The 13,121-nt window shown below is 38.2% G+C and overlaps 1 protein-coding gene across 4 annotated transcripts in view; it reads right to left on the minus strand.

Moving 5' to 3' along the window:
* Positions 1-13,121, minus strand: part of NEK4 (NIMA related kinase 4) — a 47,658-nt gene that overhangs the window by 25,447 nt on the left and 9,090 nt on the right. For all 4 annotated transcript variants that reach the window (XM_043587612.1, XM_043587615.1, XM_043587614.1 and 1 more), the window contains exons 7-13: positions 12,063-12,440; positions 5,612-5,782; positions 4,951-5,103; positions 4,419-4,485; positions 3,526-3,635; positions 2,107-2,195; positions 432-637 (exon numbers count right to left, since the gene is read on the minus strand). In XM_043587612.1, coding sequence (XP_043443547.1) covers positions 432-637; positions 2,107-2,195; positions 3,526-3,635; positions 4,419-4,485; positions 4,951-5,103; positions 5,612-5,782; positions 12,063-12,440 — 1,174 coding nt within the window. The remainder of the gene's footprint in view (positions 1-431; positions 638-2,106; positions 2,196-3,525; positions 3,636-4,418; positions 4,486-4,950; positions 5,104-5,611; positions 5,783-12,062; positions 12,441-13,121) is intronic.

Raw genomic sequence — 13,121 nt, forward strand, 5'->3', positions numbered from 1 at the left:
TAAACACTTCACTGCAACAAGAACATGTTTTTGTAAAAATCTTGTCATGTTAAGATTTTTTTCACTTTGACAAGAGCTTGGTTTAAGCACTTCATGTATTTTTAATGACTACAAATGTATACATGAACTTACACTTCATGTCTCGTTACCAACCTCTTAAACCTAAATCCACAGCTATCTAATTTGAAGAAAAGCCACATGAAAAACCCAAACATGCATTTTATTTATATTTATTTTTTAAAAACAATTTGCATGCAACTTTTCAGGAACACAACTATTGCATAAAACAAGATATGCCTTTTATGGAGTTATTGAAAGAAAATAATTTTAAAAAAAAAGCAAAAACATTTTGGGAGCATTAGCTTCTTGGTGTGACACATTTCTCCAATAAACATGCTTTCCAGTTTGCTGTAAAAGAATAAACTGATCACCAGAGGGTAGCTCTTTAAAATGGAGTTCCTCAGCTTCTTCTGCAACTTTCCCATGAAGTATCAGCGTATCTCGATACTTCCGATGAAGTTTAAATTCTGACACTGGATCTGGAACGAGGAGATCTTCACAGCTCTCCTTAGGGTCTAATTTTAGGGTCTGAGTCATCAGTTGGACCAAGTCACTCATTTCATTTGTATGACCTTTCCTGGGGGGAGGTGGGGGGAGAAAATAAGTCCCCTTGTGATTTCATTGGCTTTATGAGAATTTTTCATCAAAAAATTAGATGCAAAACAACCTTCAGGAATTTCTTCTAAATAGGCAAGTAAGCTCTTATAGACAGACCCTTCTGTAAATAATAAGTATAAACCCAACAAAATTAAAACTCAAGTATGTGAAGACAATGGAGCATATACAAAACCTGTATGCAGGTTCTGTAGGGGCGTCAACACCTTTTAGCCTAAGGGCCATAGGCAGCTAAAGTACAAAAGAAAACCCACAGTCTTTCTGGCCTGCAGAGACAAAGGACAAAGTTCAATCATAGCCACTAGAGAGTGAAATTTTAGAAAGGAAAGAGCCAGAAAGAAGCTCCAGGTTCTATGTATAAATTCTGCCCAACTAGGGGCGCCTGGGTGGCGCAGTCGGTTAAGCGTCCGACTTCAGCCAGGTCACGATCTCACGGTCCGTGGGTTCGAGCCCCGCGTCGGGCTCTGGGCTGATGGCTCAGAGCCTGGAGCCTGCTTCCGATTCTGTGTCTCCCTCTCTCTCTCTGCCCCTCCCCCGTTCATGCTCTGTCTCGCTCTGTCCCAAAAATAAATAAAAAACGTTGAAAAAAAAAAAAAAATTCTGCCCAACTATTTGCAAGTAACTTAATTACAGCCATGTATAAAGTTCAAGAATATCAAGCAATACAAAAATACCAGCTCCCAATGAGATAAAATTGACAATGTCTGACATCCAGCCAAAAGTATCAAACATGCAAAGAAGCAGGAAAATAGCACACCTTTATTAAGAGAAAAAAATCAGTTAATAGAAACAGACCCAAAAGTGACACAAGTGATAGAATTAGTTGATAAGGACACTTAAGTGGTTATTATAAATATATTCCGTATGTCCAAGGTAGAGGAAAGCATTAACATCTTAAGGAGAGGCACGGAAGATATAAAAAGACCCAAATAGAACTCCTAGAAATTAAAAGTACACTATGTTAAATACATGAGATAAGATTAGCAAACTAGATGCTGTAGAAGAAAACACTAGTGAACTCAAAGATATGGCAGTAGAATCTATGAAAAATGAAACAGAAAAAAGTCTAAAACACATGAACGCCATCAGTGAGCTGTGGGACAACTTTAAACAATCTAATATATAGGTAATTAAAATCCTCAAGAAGGCAAAAAGGGATCCAAAAAAATTTTGAAGAAGTAACAGCCAAAATTTTCACGGATCTGATGAAAATTATAAACCCATAGATCTTGAAAGACATTCTAGAAGAATTCTGAATGAAATCAGATGTGTTCATTAGAAGAGATTATTTTTAGCTCTAACATGTACCAAAACCCATTTATAATGTTATCGATGACAGCACTGCAGGTCTGAACACTATGACAAACGTATATTTAGGATTAATTCAAACAGAAATTGCTTATGAAAGAAGACAGAAAAATAAGAACATACCGTTCTTTGGAATCCCCATCTGATTTGTCAGTTGAACTTGTAGAAGAACTTAATTCATCCTCAGAGAGACAGTGGATGACTTTCTTTTCCTATTAATGTTTGGAAAAACACAATTCCACATGACAACACAACCAGAATGTAATGCATGCAACACTCTCAGATGCAATGTCTACATACAACACACACCTACATCCAATTTAACCGGACAATCTAATGATATAAAAATTGAAGTTACTTTCCCCAAATGATGTCCTAGTTCACCTATAAAGTACACAAGTGAACCGTGAAGAACCTTAAGGGGAAATTTTACAAGGCCCTGGAAAGTCTCAGCTATGAATAAATTTTCTTTCCAGAGGCGAGTGGACAAACAGTTCTGGTACTCCAACTCCCACGCAGAGGGCTGGTGCTCTAAAGAATTTTAAACTAGAAAAAATGCCACATAAATAAAAGAAACCTCAGTTTATATCGGAGACTCTTTGCTAAAATACTTTAAAGGAGTACTTGACTTAATTACACACAAACCTTAAAACTTTAGACAATGGAGAAGACTGTCTTAATTAGTGAAACAATTTATTCATAGAATATTGTTAAAGAAACAAATCTTCCTTACTTTCAAGAGCAAGAAGTTTCTGTTTTTAAAAATAATTATATGCTCCTAGAAATAATGTCAGAAAGTGCAGTACAGAAAAATGGATCATTTTTCCTAAGGTATCAATACACAAAAAAGTGAAAATGGGTTGGAAACCTGCAATTACCCATTTAGCCACTAGGTGCTGCCCCTACATCATCCCTAGGCGAGAAGGTAATGAACTCTGACACAAACAGGAAACTGAGCAAAGATAATAAGCAAGTGAGACTAAAATTTGGCCAGGTAGGTGGGTATATTGGTTACAAAGCAGAATAAGCAAAAGGTTGCCTAATGGAAGCTGTTTAAAGTCTTGTTTTAAATACTACCTAAAGAAAGATAGCAACTAACCTACCAACTGCTTATAAGAGCATCTGTAAAACTCATTCCCTTAATGGTGCAAAAATAACCTTCTTAATTATTATTCACCAGTTCTTTTCCTTATCAAAAGTGAAAAGGTGGGGTGCTTGGGTGGCTCAGTCAGTTAAGCATTAGACTCTTGATTTCAGCTCAGGTCACGATCTCACAGTTGGGAGATCAAGCCCTGTGTTGGGCTCCACGTCCATGCTTAAAATTCTCTCTTCCTCTGCCTCTCCCTTGTGAGCACTTTCTCTCTCTCTCTCTCTCTCTCTCTCTCTCAAAAAAAAAAAAAAAAAAAAAAAAAAGTGAAAAGGCAGAACTTAAGTCAGTTCTGTCCCAGAAATAAATGGAGCTGGCAGTTATGAGGCTTACTGTATTAGGCTTGCCAGATGATATAGACACGTCCCCCCTTTCCATAGGACTATGTAATATACCTGAGCCGCACAGCAGTCAGAAGACAACCATCGGCCAGGGGTGGGCTGGCCTTCCTCTGGTGGTTTCCCTGGTCCTGATGCACTCAGAGAAGCTCTCCTCACTGAAGGGCCTGAAAAAGTGACCACCCCAGCAGTTGTTTGTAGTGGGCTGGCCCCAAAAGAAGTGGGCTTTACACAGGATATGAAAGATACCCCAGCAAGTGCCAGCCCAGAAGTACCTCAGACAGCATATTCATCATCACTCTGGTCCCTGACACCTCAGCTCAAACCTCAGCTCTAGGTCTACCGGTGCTGTGACCCTGGGCAAGCTATTTAAGCCCTCCAAGCCTCAGTTTCCTCAGCTGCAAAATGGAGATAATGCTGCCTGCCTTTGACAGCTACTGTAAACATGAGATGAGACAATGCTCTTAAAACGCTTACCATAATGCTTGAGACATAGTCAGCATTCAATAAATGGAAACTGCTAGTACTGTTTTTAGATGATAGCGATAAGAATGATCACAGCCCTCAGCCCAGGGAAGCACCATTCTCCCAGCTTCCTCTCTCTGTTCCTGAGAAGACACCACTCTTTGACCAGCAGAATCTGAACATGGAAACAAACTGAACACTCACTCCATTTCCTGTCTGAAATCTCCCAGGAGTTAATGCCACTCAAACCCCTCTTGCTCTCTTTTTAATATCCTTTTCCTCTGATAATACAAGTTCCAGACCCAACAGCCGCATATGCTGATTTTTTAAAAGATTTACCAAGAAATTTTAAAAATTCTCCCAAATCTGTTTCCCAGATGGATCACTGATGCTGAAAATACTTCACATCTCACAATCAGAACCAATGCTACATCCATAAGCCATACCAACAACCTCCAATAGATGAAGGAAAGAGAAAACTTTACCTGAGGGGAACACCTCTTCCTGTGACTGCTTTAGTCGCCTCCTCTCTCTTGCTGATAATGGTCGATCCTTTTAAAGAAAGTCCGTTACTTTCATTCCTTCTCACTATTTTTAGAACACCTGGAATGCGTGACATTATCATCCAGCACTACAGGACAGGCCTTCCACAGGCCTTTAAAGGAACGTGTTTGAAACCAGTCACATCCTGGTTACAACTACTAGCTAGAATGATCAGAACACTCATTTCTGGGAAGTACTCATTTTTGGAAGGGTAAACGGAAAATTTTGCATTTCCTACATTCAGGATCTACTTTGGTCTCCTTAATTAAGTGGAAGCAACCATCCCTGGAACTATAGAATCTGTCCATTTCAATGAAAGCTTCTGCTGAGAATCACAAATTTGTCCCCTCCATTGTTTGGCAAAAGGCAGGGCTAAGATGTTTCAACAGAAAACTTCACAATATATATAGGATTTTTACAACCAAAAAGTTTTATAAGAAGGTTGAAACAAATCCAATATACACTCCAACAAACCTTGGATGATGGCACCTCCCTGCTGCTCGAACAGCTCACAGTAGACCCAATGACCACTTTACTTTGATTTTCAGCATCTTTTTGTGATAATGTGATATCCGTTTTTCCAATAGTGGGAAGAGAAGGCAAAAGTCGAGGAGGAGCCTCTTGGAACTTAAATAATTAAAAAGGGGAGGTGGGAATTATCAGTTTCATATACAACCACTTCCAAAGTTCCCCTACCAGTAAGTCTCCTATGTATTTGGCAGTGATTTGCTCTCAAGAAATTCAAAACATTGCATTTTATTGGAAAGAAACTCTGCCAAAAGTGAATTACCATCTGAGAAGCTTATAGACAGGGTGCTTGTGAAAGAAATGAGGTGTAGACATGATTCTATGCAGAAGATAAGGGAGAAACTATTCATCAGGATAACACAGGAGGGATCAGAGAAATACTCTTGTTAGCCTGTTCCTTTAACTCTCAAGAGGATTTGTCCATTTTTGATGGAAAAGATAAGATCTTTACTCTGTTTCCAACTCACTGACATTTGAAAACTAATATTTAGCATCTTGCCATTGCTACCCCTCTCCATATGTTCCCTGCATTTCTTATGTGTCTTTTTGGCAACTGTTAGTCATTCTAAATAAAGTCTATTTCCCAAGCAACAGCACAGTGACTTACTTCAAAGAGATCTCCGCTGACCTGTGTCCTTTCCCCACTGTGTTCAGGGTGTTCTCTTTTCTTCTGTCGTCGTTGTCGAGAGAGGGAAGGCTCAGACCTGGAGCTGTGTGGCTGTAAACCTGGGTTGGTCCTGCCTGGTTTTTCTAGAACACACTCACCAGCAACTTGATCCTTAAGAATAATGAAATTAAACAAACAAAAAAGAAAACAGAATAATGAGATAGTCTTGAACTTCCAAGTGACCAAACTATATTAAAATTATAAATGGAAATGAGGAGTGTCTTTATCAAAATGAATGCTCATTTGCAGTGTGGACAGGCAAAGACAAAATGCTGACATTGGTTATCCACATTTTCTGGCTTTTTTTCCTCTTTTTCCAAATAAAAGTAAGTAATTATTTTAATTACATTACTCAGATTGTTATTAACCCAAACTACTGACGTTCGATTCATGTTTTAAAAAAATACTTCTTTTCATAACTTTTAATAGGATTTGTATTCGGAAAACTAGGAAACATTTTAAATGAAATCCAATTTAATATATACATACTTCCCAAGTAAATATCAGTTATTTGGATACACCCTAAAAAGCACCAAGAAAACAGCACTGGGTTTGGAGTCAAATGGAATCCTATCTGAGAAACTTAATACTCCTGAACCTCAGTTTCCTCCTCGATAAAGCGGTATAATACCTCACTCACACTGCCTGACTGAAGCAGGTTGGAGGAGATGGTGCATTCAAGTACTTAGGACTCTGTCTAGCACATACTAGATGCTCAAAAAACAGGAGCTATTCCTAGCAGTAGTGATAAGGTAAATTACCTTCTAAGTTATAAAGATCACAAAGGACTTAGTATTTTATTAGGATAGCTGGTTTTAGAAACAAATGCATACAAATTATTAAAACAAAATAGATTTTTACATTTCTTTTTTCTCCATTTTTTTTTTTTTTAAGAGAGAGACAGGGAGAGTATGCACAAGCAGGGAAGAGAAGCAGAGAGAGAGAGAGAGAGAGAGAGAGAGAGAGAGGGAGAGAGAATCCTCAAATCCCCAGCAGGCTCCATGCTGAGTGTGGAGCCCAAAGCAGGGCTCAGTCCCACAACCTTGGGATCATGACCCCAACCGAAATCAAGAATCAGATGCTCAACCAACTGAACCACCCAGGTGCCCTTTATGTTTACTTCTTAAACAATTTTTAACTATCAGAACATCTGACAGATGGACACTGGTAATTGAATCTCATTCAAGCAGCACATTTTTATCAAGAGCCCCTGTGTGGTACATTGTAGAAAGAAAAACAAAAAATGCAATGTTAATACAAGGTGAGGTTGCTTTTTAAAAAATGTTTTTATGTTTATTTATTTATTTTTTGAGAGACAGAGAGAGTATGTAAGCAGGGGAAGGCAGAGAGAGAGAGAGAGAGAGAGAGAGAGAGAGAATCCCAAGCAGGCTCCATGCTGTCAGCACTGAGCCCAACATGGGGCTTGAACTCACAAACCATGAGATCATGACCTGAGCCAAAATCAAGAGGCAGACACTTAACCAAGTCCTGCCACCCAGGAGTCCTGCCCTGAGGTTGCTTTCTAAGAGTCATTATCATCTACCATTTAGGTTCTCTGCCAAACACAAACTAACAACTCCTGTAAGAAAATAATTTGTAAATTTATTATTTCGAGTCCATGTAACATTATACAAAAAAATATAGCAAATGATTACATGTTTACAATATTATACAATAAGCTGGCTGAACAAGGAGACCCTGATAATAAATAGTGATATAATTCTGGACAGTGAAATAAATTTTTCTCTGCTGATAAGTATAGGATGTTCAAATAAAGTTTATACAGATACAAGAATGACAGAACAAATGACTTAAGCAATTCATTTCTCAATGAAATCCAATTGGTCCTAAAAAACTTCTACCTTTATCAATAAAAACAGTAACAACAACAACAACAACAACAAAAAAGAGGAAATGCTAGACATCAAGTTCTATCAGAGAAACAAAAAACCCGTGTGATATATTATATGTAAAAAAAAGATAGTGATCAGGAACAAGACAAAGATGTCCACCTTCACTGCTTCTACTCAATACCATACTGGAGGTTCTAGCCAGGGCAATTAGGCAAGAAAAAGAAATAAAGGCAACCACATCTGAAAAGAAGAAATAAAACCATCTCCATTTGCAGATAATATGATATTGTATTCAGAAAATCCTACAGTTCATTATAAAAAAATTATTAAAGGGGGTCTGGGTGGCTCAGTCCGTTAAGCATCCAACTCTTGATTTTGGCTCAGGTCATAATCTCACGGTTTGTGAGATCAAGCCCGGTATCGGGCTCTATGCTGGCGGCACAGAGCCTGCTTAGGATTCTCTCTCCCTCTCTCTCTGCCCCTCACCTGCTTGCACTCTCTCTCAAAATAAACATTAAAAAAATTATTAGAACCAATAGAGAATAGATGAGTTCAAGGTTGTAGGACATAGGGCCGATATGCAAAAATCAACTGTATTTCTATACACAAGCAAAGAACACTATGAAGATAAAATTAAGACCACTCCATTTATAGTAGTATCAAAAGGAATAAAATATTTAAAAATGAATTTAATAAAAGAAGTGCAAGGCTTGAACACTAAACAGCAAAAAGTCTGTTAAAGACCTAAATAAATAGAAAGACATCTCATATTAATGGACTGTAAGACTTAAATATTAAGATAGCAATACTCTGGAAATGATCTACAGATTCAATGCCTATTGAAATCTCAGCCCATTTTGCAGAAATTAACAAGCTGGTCTTAAAATGGAAATGCAAAGGACCCCAAATAGCCAAAACAATACTAAGAAATAATAAAGTTGGGGGTGACTGGGTGGCCCAGTTAAGTGACTGACTTCAGCTCAGGTCACGGTCTCATGGTTCATGAGTTTGAGCCCTGTATTGGGTTATCTGCTCTCAGCACATAGCCTGCTTTGGATCCTCTGTCTCCCTCTGTCTCTGTCCCTCTCCTGCATATGTGCACACATGTGTGCACACTCTCTTTCCCGAAAATAAACATTTAAAAAAGAAAGTTGAAAGACTTCAACTTCTCTACAATAATTAAGACTGTGTTACTGACAGGGGGCAGACATACAGATCAACAGAACAGAACTAAGAGTCTAGAAATAAGCCATTACATTTATAGTCTATTGATTTTCAACAAGAATGCCCAGACAATTCAATGGAGAAAGAACAATCTTTTAATGAATGGTGCTAAGACAAGCTGACGTTCATACGAAAGTATGAAGCTGGACCCCTTCTTCACACCATACACAAAAATTTAACTCAAATGGGTCACAGACTTAAATGTAAGAGCTAAAACTATACACTCTTAGAAGAAAACATAGGGATAGGTATCCATAACACCAAAAGCACAAGTGACAAAAGAAAAAATAGACAAAACCGGACTGTATCAAAATTACAAACTCTTGTGCTTCAAAGGATACCATCGAGAAAATGAAGAGAACTCACAGAAAGGGAAATAATATCTTCAAATCTTATACCTGGTAAGGGACTGACATCTAGAATAAAGAACTCTTACAATTCAACAATAAAAAGATAAATAAACCAATTAAAAAGTGGGCAAAGCATCTGAAACAGTACTTCTCCAAAGTAGGTATACAGAAGGCCAATAAGCACATGAAAAGATGCTGAACACAGTCATTAGGGAGATGCAAATCAAAACCACTGTAAGATACCACTTCACACTCACTAAGATAAGCTAGGAAAAAAATAAAACAAAACAGAAAATAGCAAGTATTGGTGAGGATGTGGAGAAACTGCAACTCTTGTATATTGTTGGGAAGTAAAATGATGCAGTTGCTTTGGAAAACAGTTTTAGAGTTCCTCAAAAAGTTAAACATAGAATTAGCATACGTAAGACCCTGCAATTCCACTCTTAGATACATACCCAAGAGAACTGAAAACGTACATCCACACAAAAACTTATGTGTAAGAATGCTCATAACAGAATCACCCATAGTAACCAAAAACTGAAAACAACCCAAATGTTCATCAACTGATGAATGAACAAATAAAACATGGTATATACATACAGTGAATTTATTTGGCAATTTAAAAAGGAATGAAATACTGGTATATGCTGCAACATGAAGAAATCTTGAAAACATTATGCTAAGTAAAAGAAGCCAGACACAAAAGTCCCTAAATTTATGATCCTATTTCTAGGCCTACCTCATTTCATTATACTCCACTTAATTGCGCTTCACAGATACTGTATTTTTTACAAACGGAAAGTCTGTGGTAGCTCTGCAATGACCAAGTCTATCGGCACCATTCTTTCCAACGGCATTTTCTTGCTTTATGACTCTGTCACGTTTTGGTAATTCTCACAATATTTCAAATGTTCAATAGTATAATAGTTGTTATGGTGATCTGTGATGTTACTATTGTAGTTGTTTTGGTGCACCACAAATTGTGCCCATAAAAGATGGAGAACTTAACTGATAAATGCGTGTGTTATGATTGCTCCACCTACTGGCCATTCCCCCACCTCTCTCCATCTTCTTGGGACTTCTAACTCCCTGAGACATAACAATATGAAAATTAGGCCAATTACTAACACTACGATGGCTTCTAAGTGTTCAAGGAAAAGGAAGCGTCAACCAATGTATCAAAAACTTCACTGCTGTCTTATTTAAAGAAATTGCCACAGTCACCCTAACCCTTCAGCACCTACGGCATTGGTCAGCACTCATCAACATTGAGGTAGGACCCTCCACCAGCAAAAAGATTACGATTTCCTGAAAGCTCAGATGATGGTTAGACTATAATGTAAACATAACTCTTACATGCACCAGGAAACCAAAAATTTCATGTGACACCGGTACTGCAATGTTCGCTTTATTGCAATGATCTGTAATTGAACCCGCAATATCTCTGAAGTATGCCTGTACATGAAATGCTCAGAATAAGCAAATCCATACAAATAATGGTTGCACGGGCTAGAGAGTGACTATTAGTGGGTATAGGGTTTATTTTTGAGGCTATAAAAATGTTCTGGGGCAGCTGGGTGGCTGAGACCATTAAGCCTCTGACTCTTGATTTCGGCTCAGGTCACAATCTCATGGTGGTGGGATTAAGCCCCTAGTTGGGCTCCATGCTGAGTGTGGGGCCTGCTTGGGACTCTCTCTCTCCCTCTGCCCCTCCTCCCCTGCTTCTGCTTGCATGCATGCTCTCGGTCTCTCAAAAAAGAAAATAAACATTACAAAAAATGTTTGGGAATAAGACAGTATGATTGTATAACTCTATAAACAGACTAAAAATCATTGAATTAGTACTGTGAAATTAGAAAAAAATGAAAGAAGTATACCTGAATATAATTTGAGAGCCAAGCAGAACACATAATTTTATCTACAAAGTACTAAGAATCCCAGTGTCCAAACAAAGAAAGCTTAAGACTTCTGTCTAATGACTTTAAGTGACAAAAGCATTACACGTGGGCTTTTCCACAAAAATAAAATTTTATTAGAAACATTTGAATATAAATGTATAAAATAGTTTTATATATCTATATAAAAATGATATCAAATATATTTAGCATATTATAAAAACAGTTAATATACAACTTAAATATATTTTTAGAATATTTTACATATAAAAACGTAAAGTTCACCAAATGTTCTGGCTTTCTCTCTAATCCTCAGCTATTGCCATGCTTCATTTAACTCGGGCTTCTTTCCAAATTCAAGTAAAAGTTAACCTTTAAATTTACTCAGAACAGTCTCTTAGTATCAAAATCCTTTTGCTCATTTGCTTTTCTCCTTCTTTTCTTTCCCCTTTGGTTCCAATACATATATATATTTTTTTATTCTTAAGAAATGAGATCAATCACTAACTTTTCAAGAGCAAGAAGAAATGTGATGTTACCTACTTGTTGGAACTACCCATCCATGTGGAGGCCTACGGAAGAGTGACAAAAAAATGGGACAAAACATACAAGTACCCTGCTTCCACCAAATACCCTATGCCAGGGCACAGAAGGGATCTAAGAAGCCCTGGGTCCTATCCTTTAGTTTGTGTAATGTTTATTTAAAAAGAAATTTTTTTTAATGTTTATTTATTTTTGAAGGAGAGAGAGACAGAGAGTGAGCAGGGGAGGGGCAGAGAGAGAGGGAGACACAGAATCCAGAGCAGGCTCCAGGCTCTGAGCTGTCAGCATAGAGCCCAAAATGGGGCTCAAACTCACGAGCCACAAGATCATGACCTGAGCCAAAGTCAGATGCTTAACCGACTGAGCCACCCAAGCACCCCAGTTTGTGGCATGTTTAAACTGGTACACAGAGTAACTAACTTTCCCAAAACACCAACTAGAACAGGACAAACAACACGAGCCACACCTTCATAACTGCACTTTCCAGTCATCTCTCTGAAACCAACACCTCATGCGTATCACTCACCTGGTCTTTTGGCTTTTGGTCTGTGTTTAGGGGTTGCAGAGGATTCAGTCGGTCATTCCTTCCCCCAGCGACATCACCAGAGGACCATGTGGGAATCAGGTTTCTGGGGTGAGTGCTGGGCTTCGTGCCATCCTGCAGCTTCTCCTTCACTTGAGAAATACCACATTTACCTTCTAGCTCATTCTCCCGAACTAAGCCATCTTTCAGTGAGTCCCTCCTTTCTGAAGGTAGGATGTCAATATTCACTCTACTGATCGTGGCTAGTGATTCTGCAGTATTGCTCACGTCCAGCTTGGAGGTGTGGACTTTCAGACTTGCTGGTGACTTCAAGGGGCCAGTGACCATGGGTTTCTCCTGGGACAAATATTTGTCTTCACCCTGAGTGAAAATAGGCTTCTCATTTATTACAGCACTCCTCACACCCCATAAAATTAACTCAAAAGGAATGGCAGGTTCCTCAGAATTAAACATAGAATCATCACACAACCTGGGAATCTCACTCCTAGGTAAATATCTCGAAGAACTGAAAAGTAAGACTCAAACAGGTTATTTGCTCACCAGTGTTTAGAGCAGCGTTATTCACACTGGCCTAAAAGTGGAAACAACCTCAATGTCCATTAGCAGATGAATAAACAAAATATAATATACACATACAATGGAATATTATAAAGCCATTAAAAGGAGTGAAGTACTGACACATGCTATGACATGGGTGAACCTTGAAAACATGCTGAATGAAATAAGCAAGACACAAAAGGGCAATTATTGTATGATTAACTTATGTAGAACAGGTAAACTCCTAGAGACGGAAAGTAGATTAGAGGTTACCAGGGCCTGGGAACGGGAGGAATGGGAGACTATTGCTTAATGAGCACAGAGTTTGCTTGGAGCAATGAAAGGTTTTTGGAAGATAGTGGTGATGGTTGCACAACACTGTGAGTGTAGTTAAGGCCACTAAATTGTATGCTTAAAAATGGTTCAAAATGTCAAATTCTATGTCATAGATATTTCACAATAAAAGAAAATTTAAAAATTTAAAAATGAATCAGCAACCTAGAT

Source organism: Prionailurus bengalensis, chromosome A2, assembly GCF_016509475.1.
Source record: "Prionailurus bengalensis isolate Pbe53 chromosome A2, Fcat_Pben_1.1_paternal_pri, whole genome shotgun sequence".
NCBI classification, from domain to species: domain Eukaryota; kingdom Metazoa; phylum Chordata; class Mammalia; order Carnivora; family Felidae; genus Prionailurus; species Prionailurus bengalensis.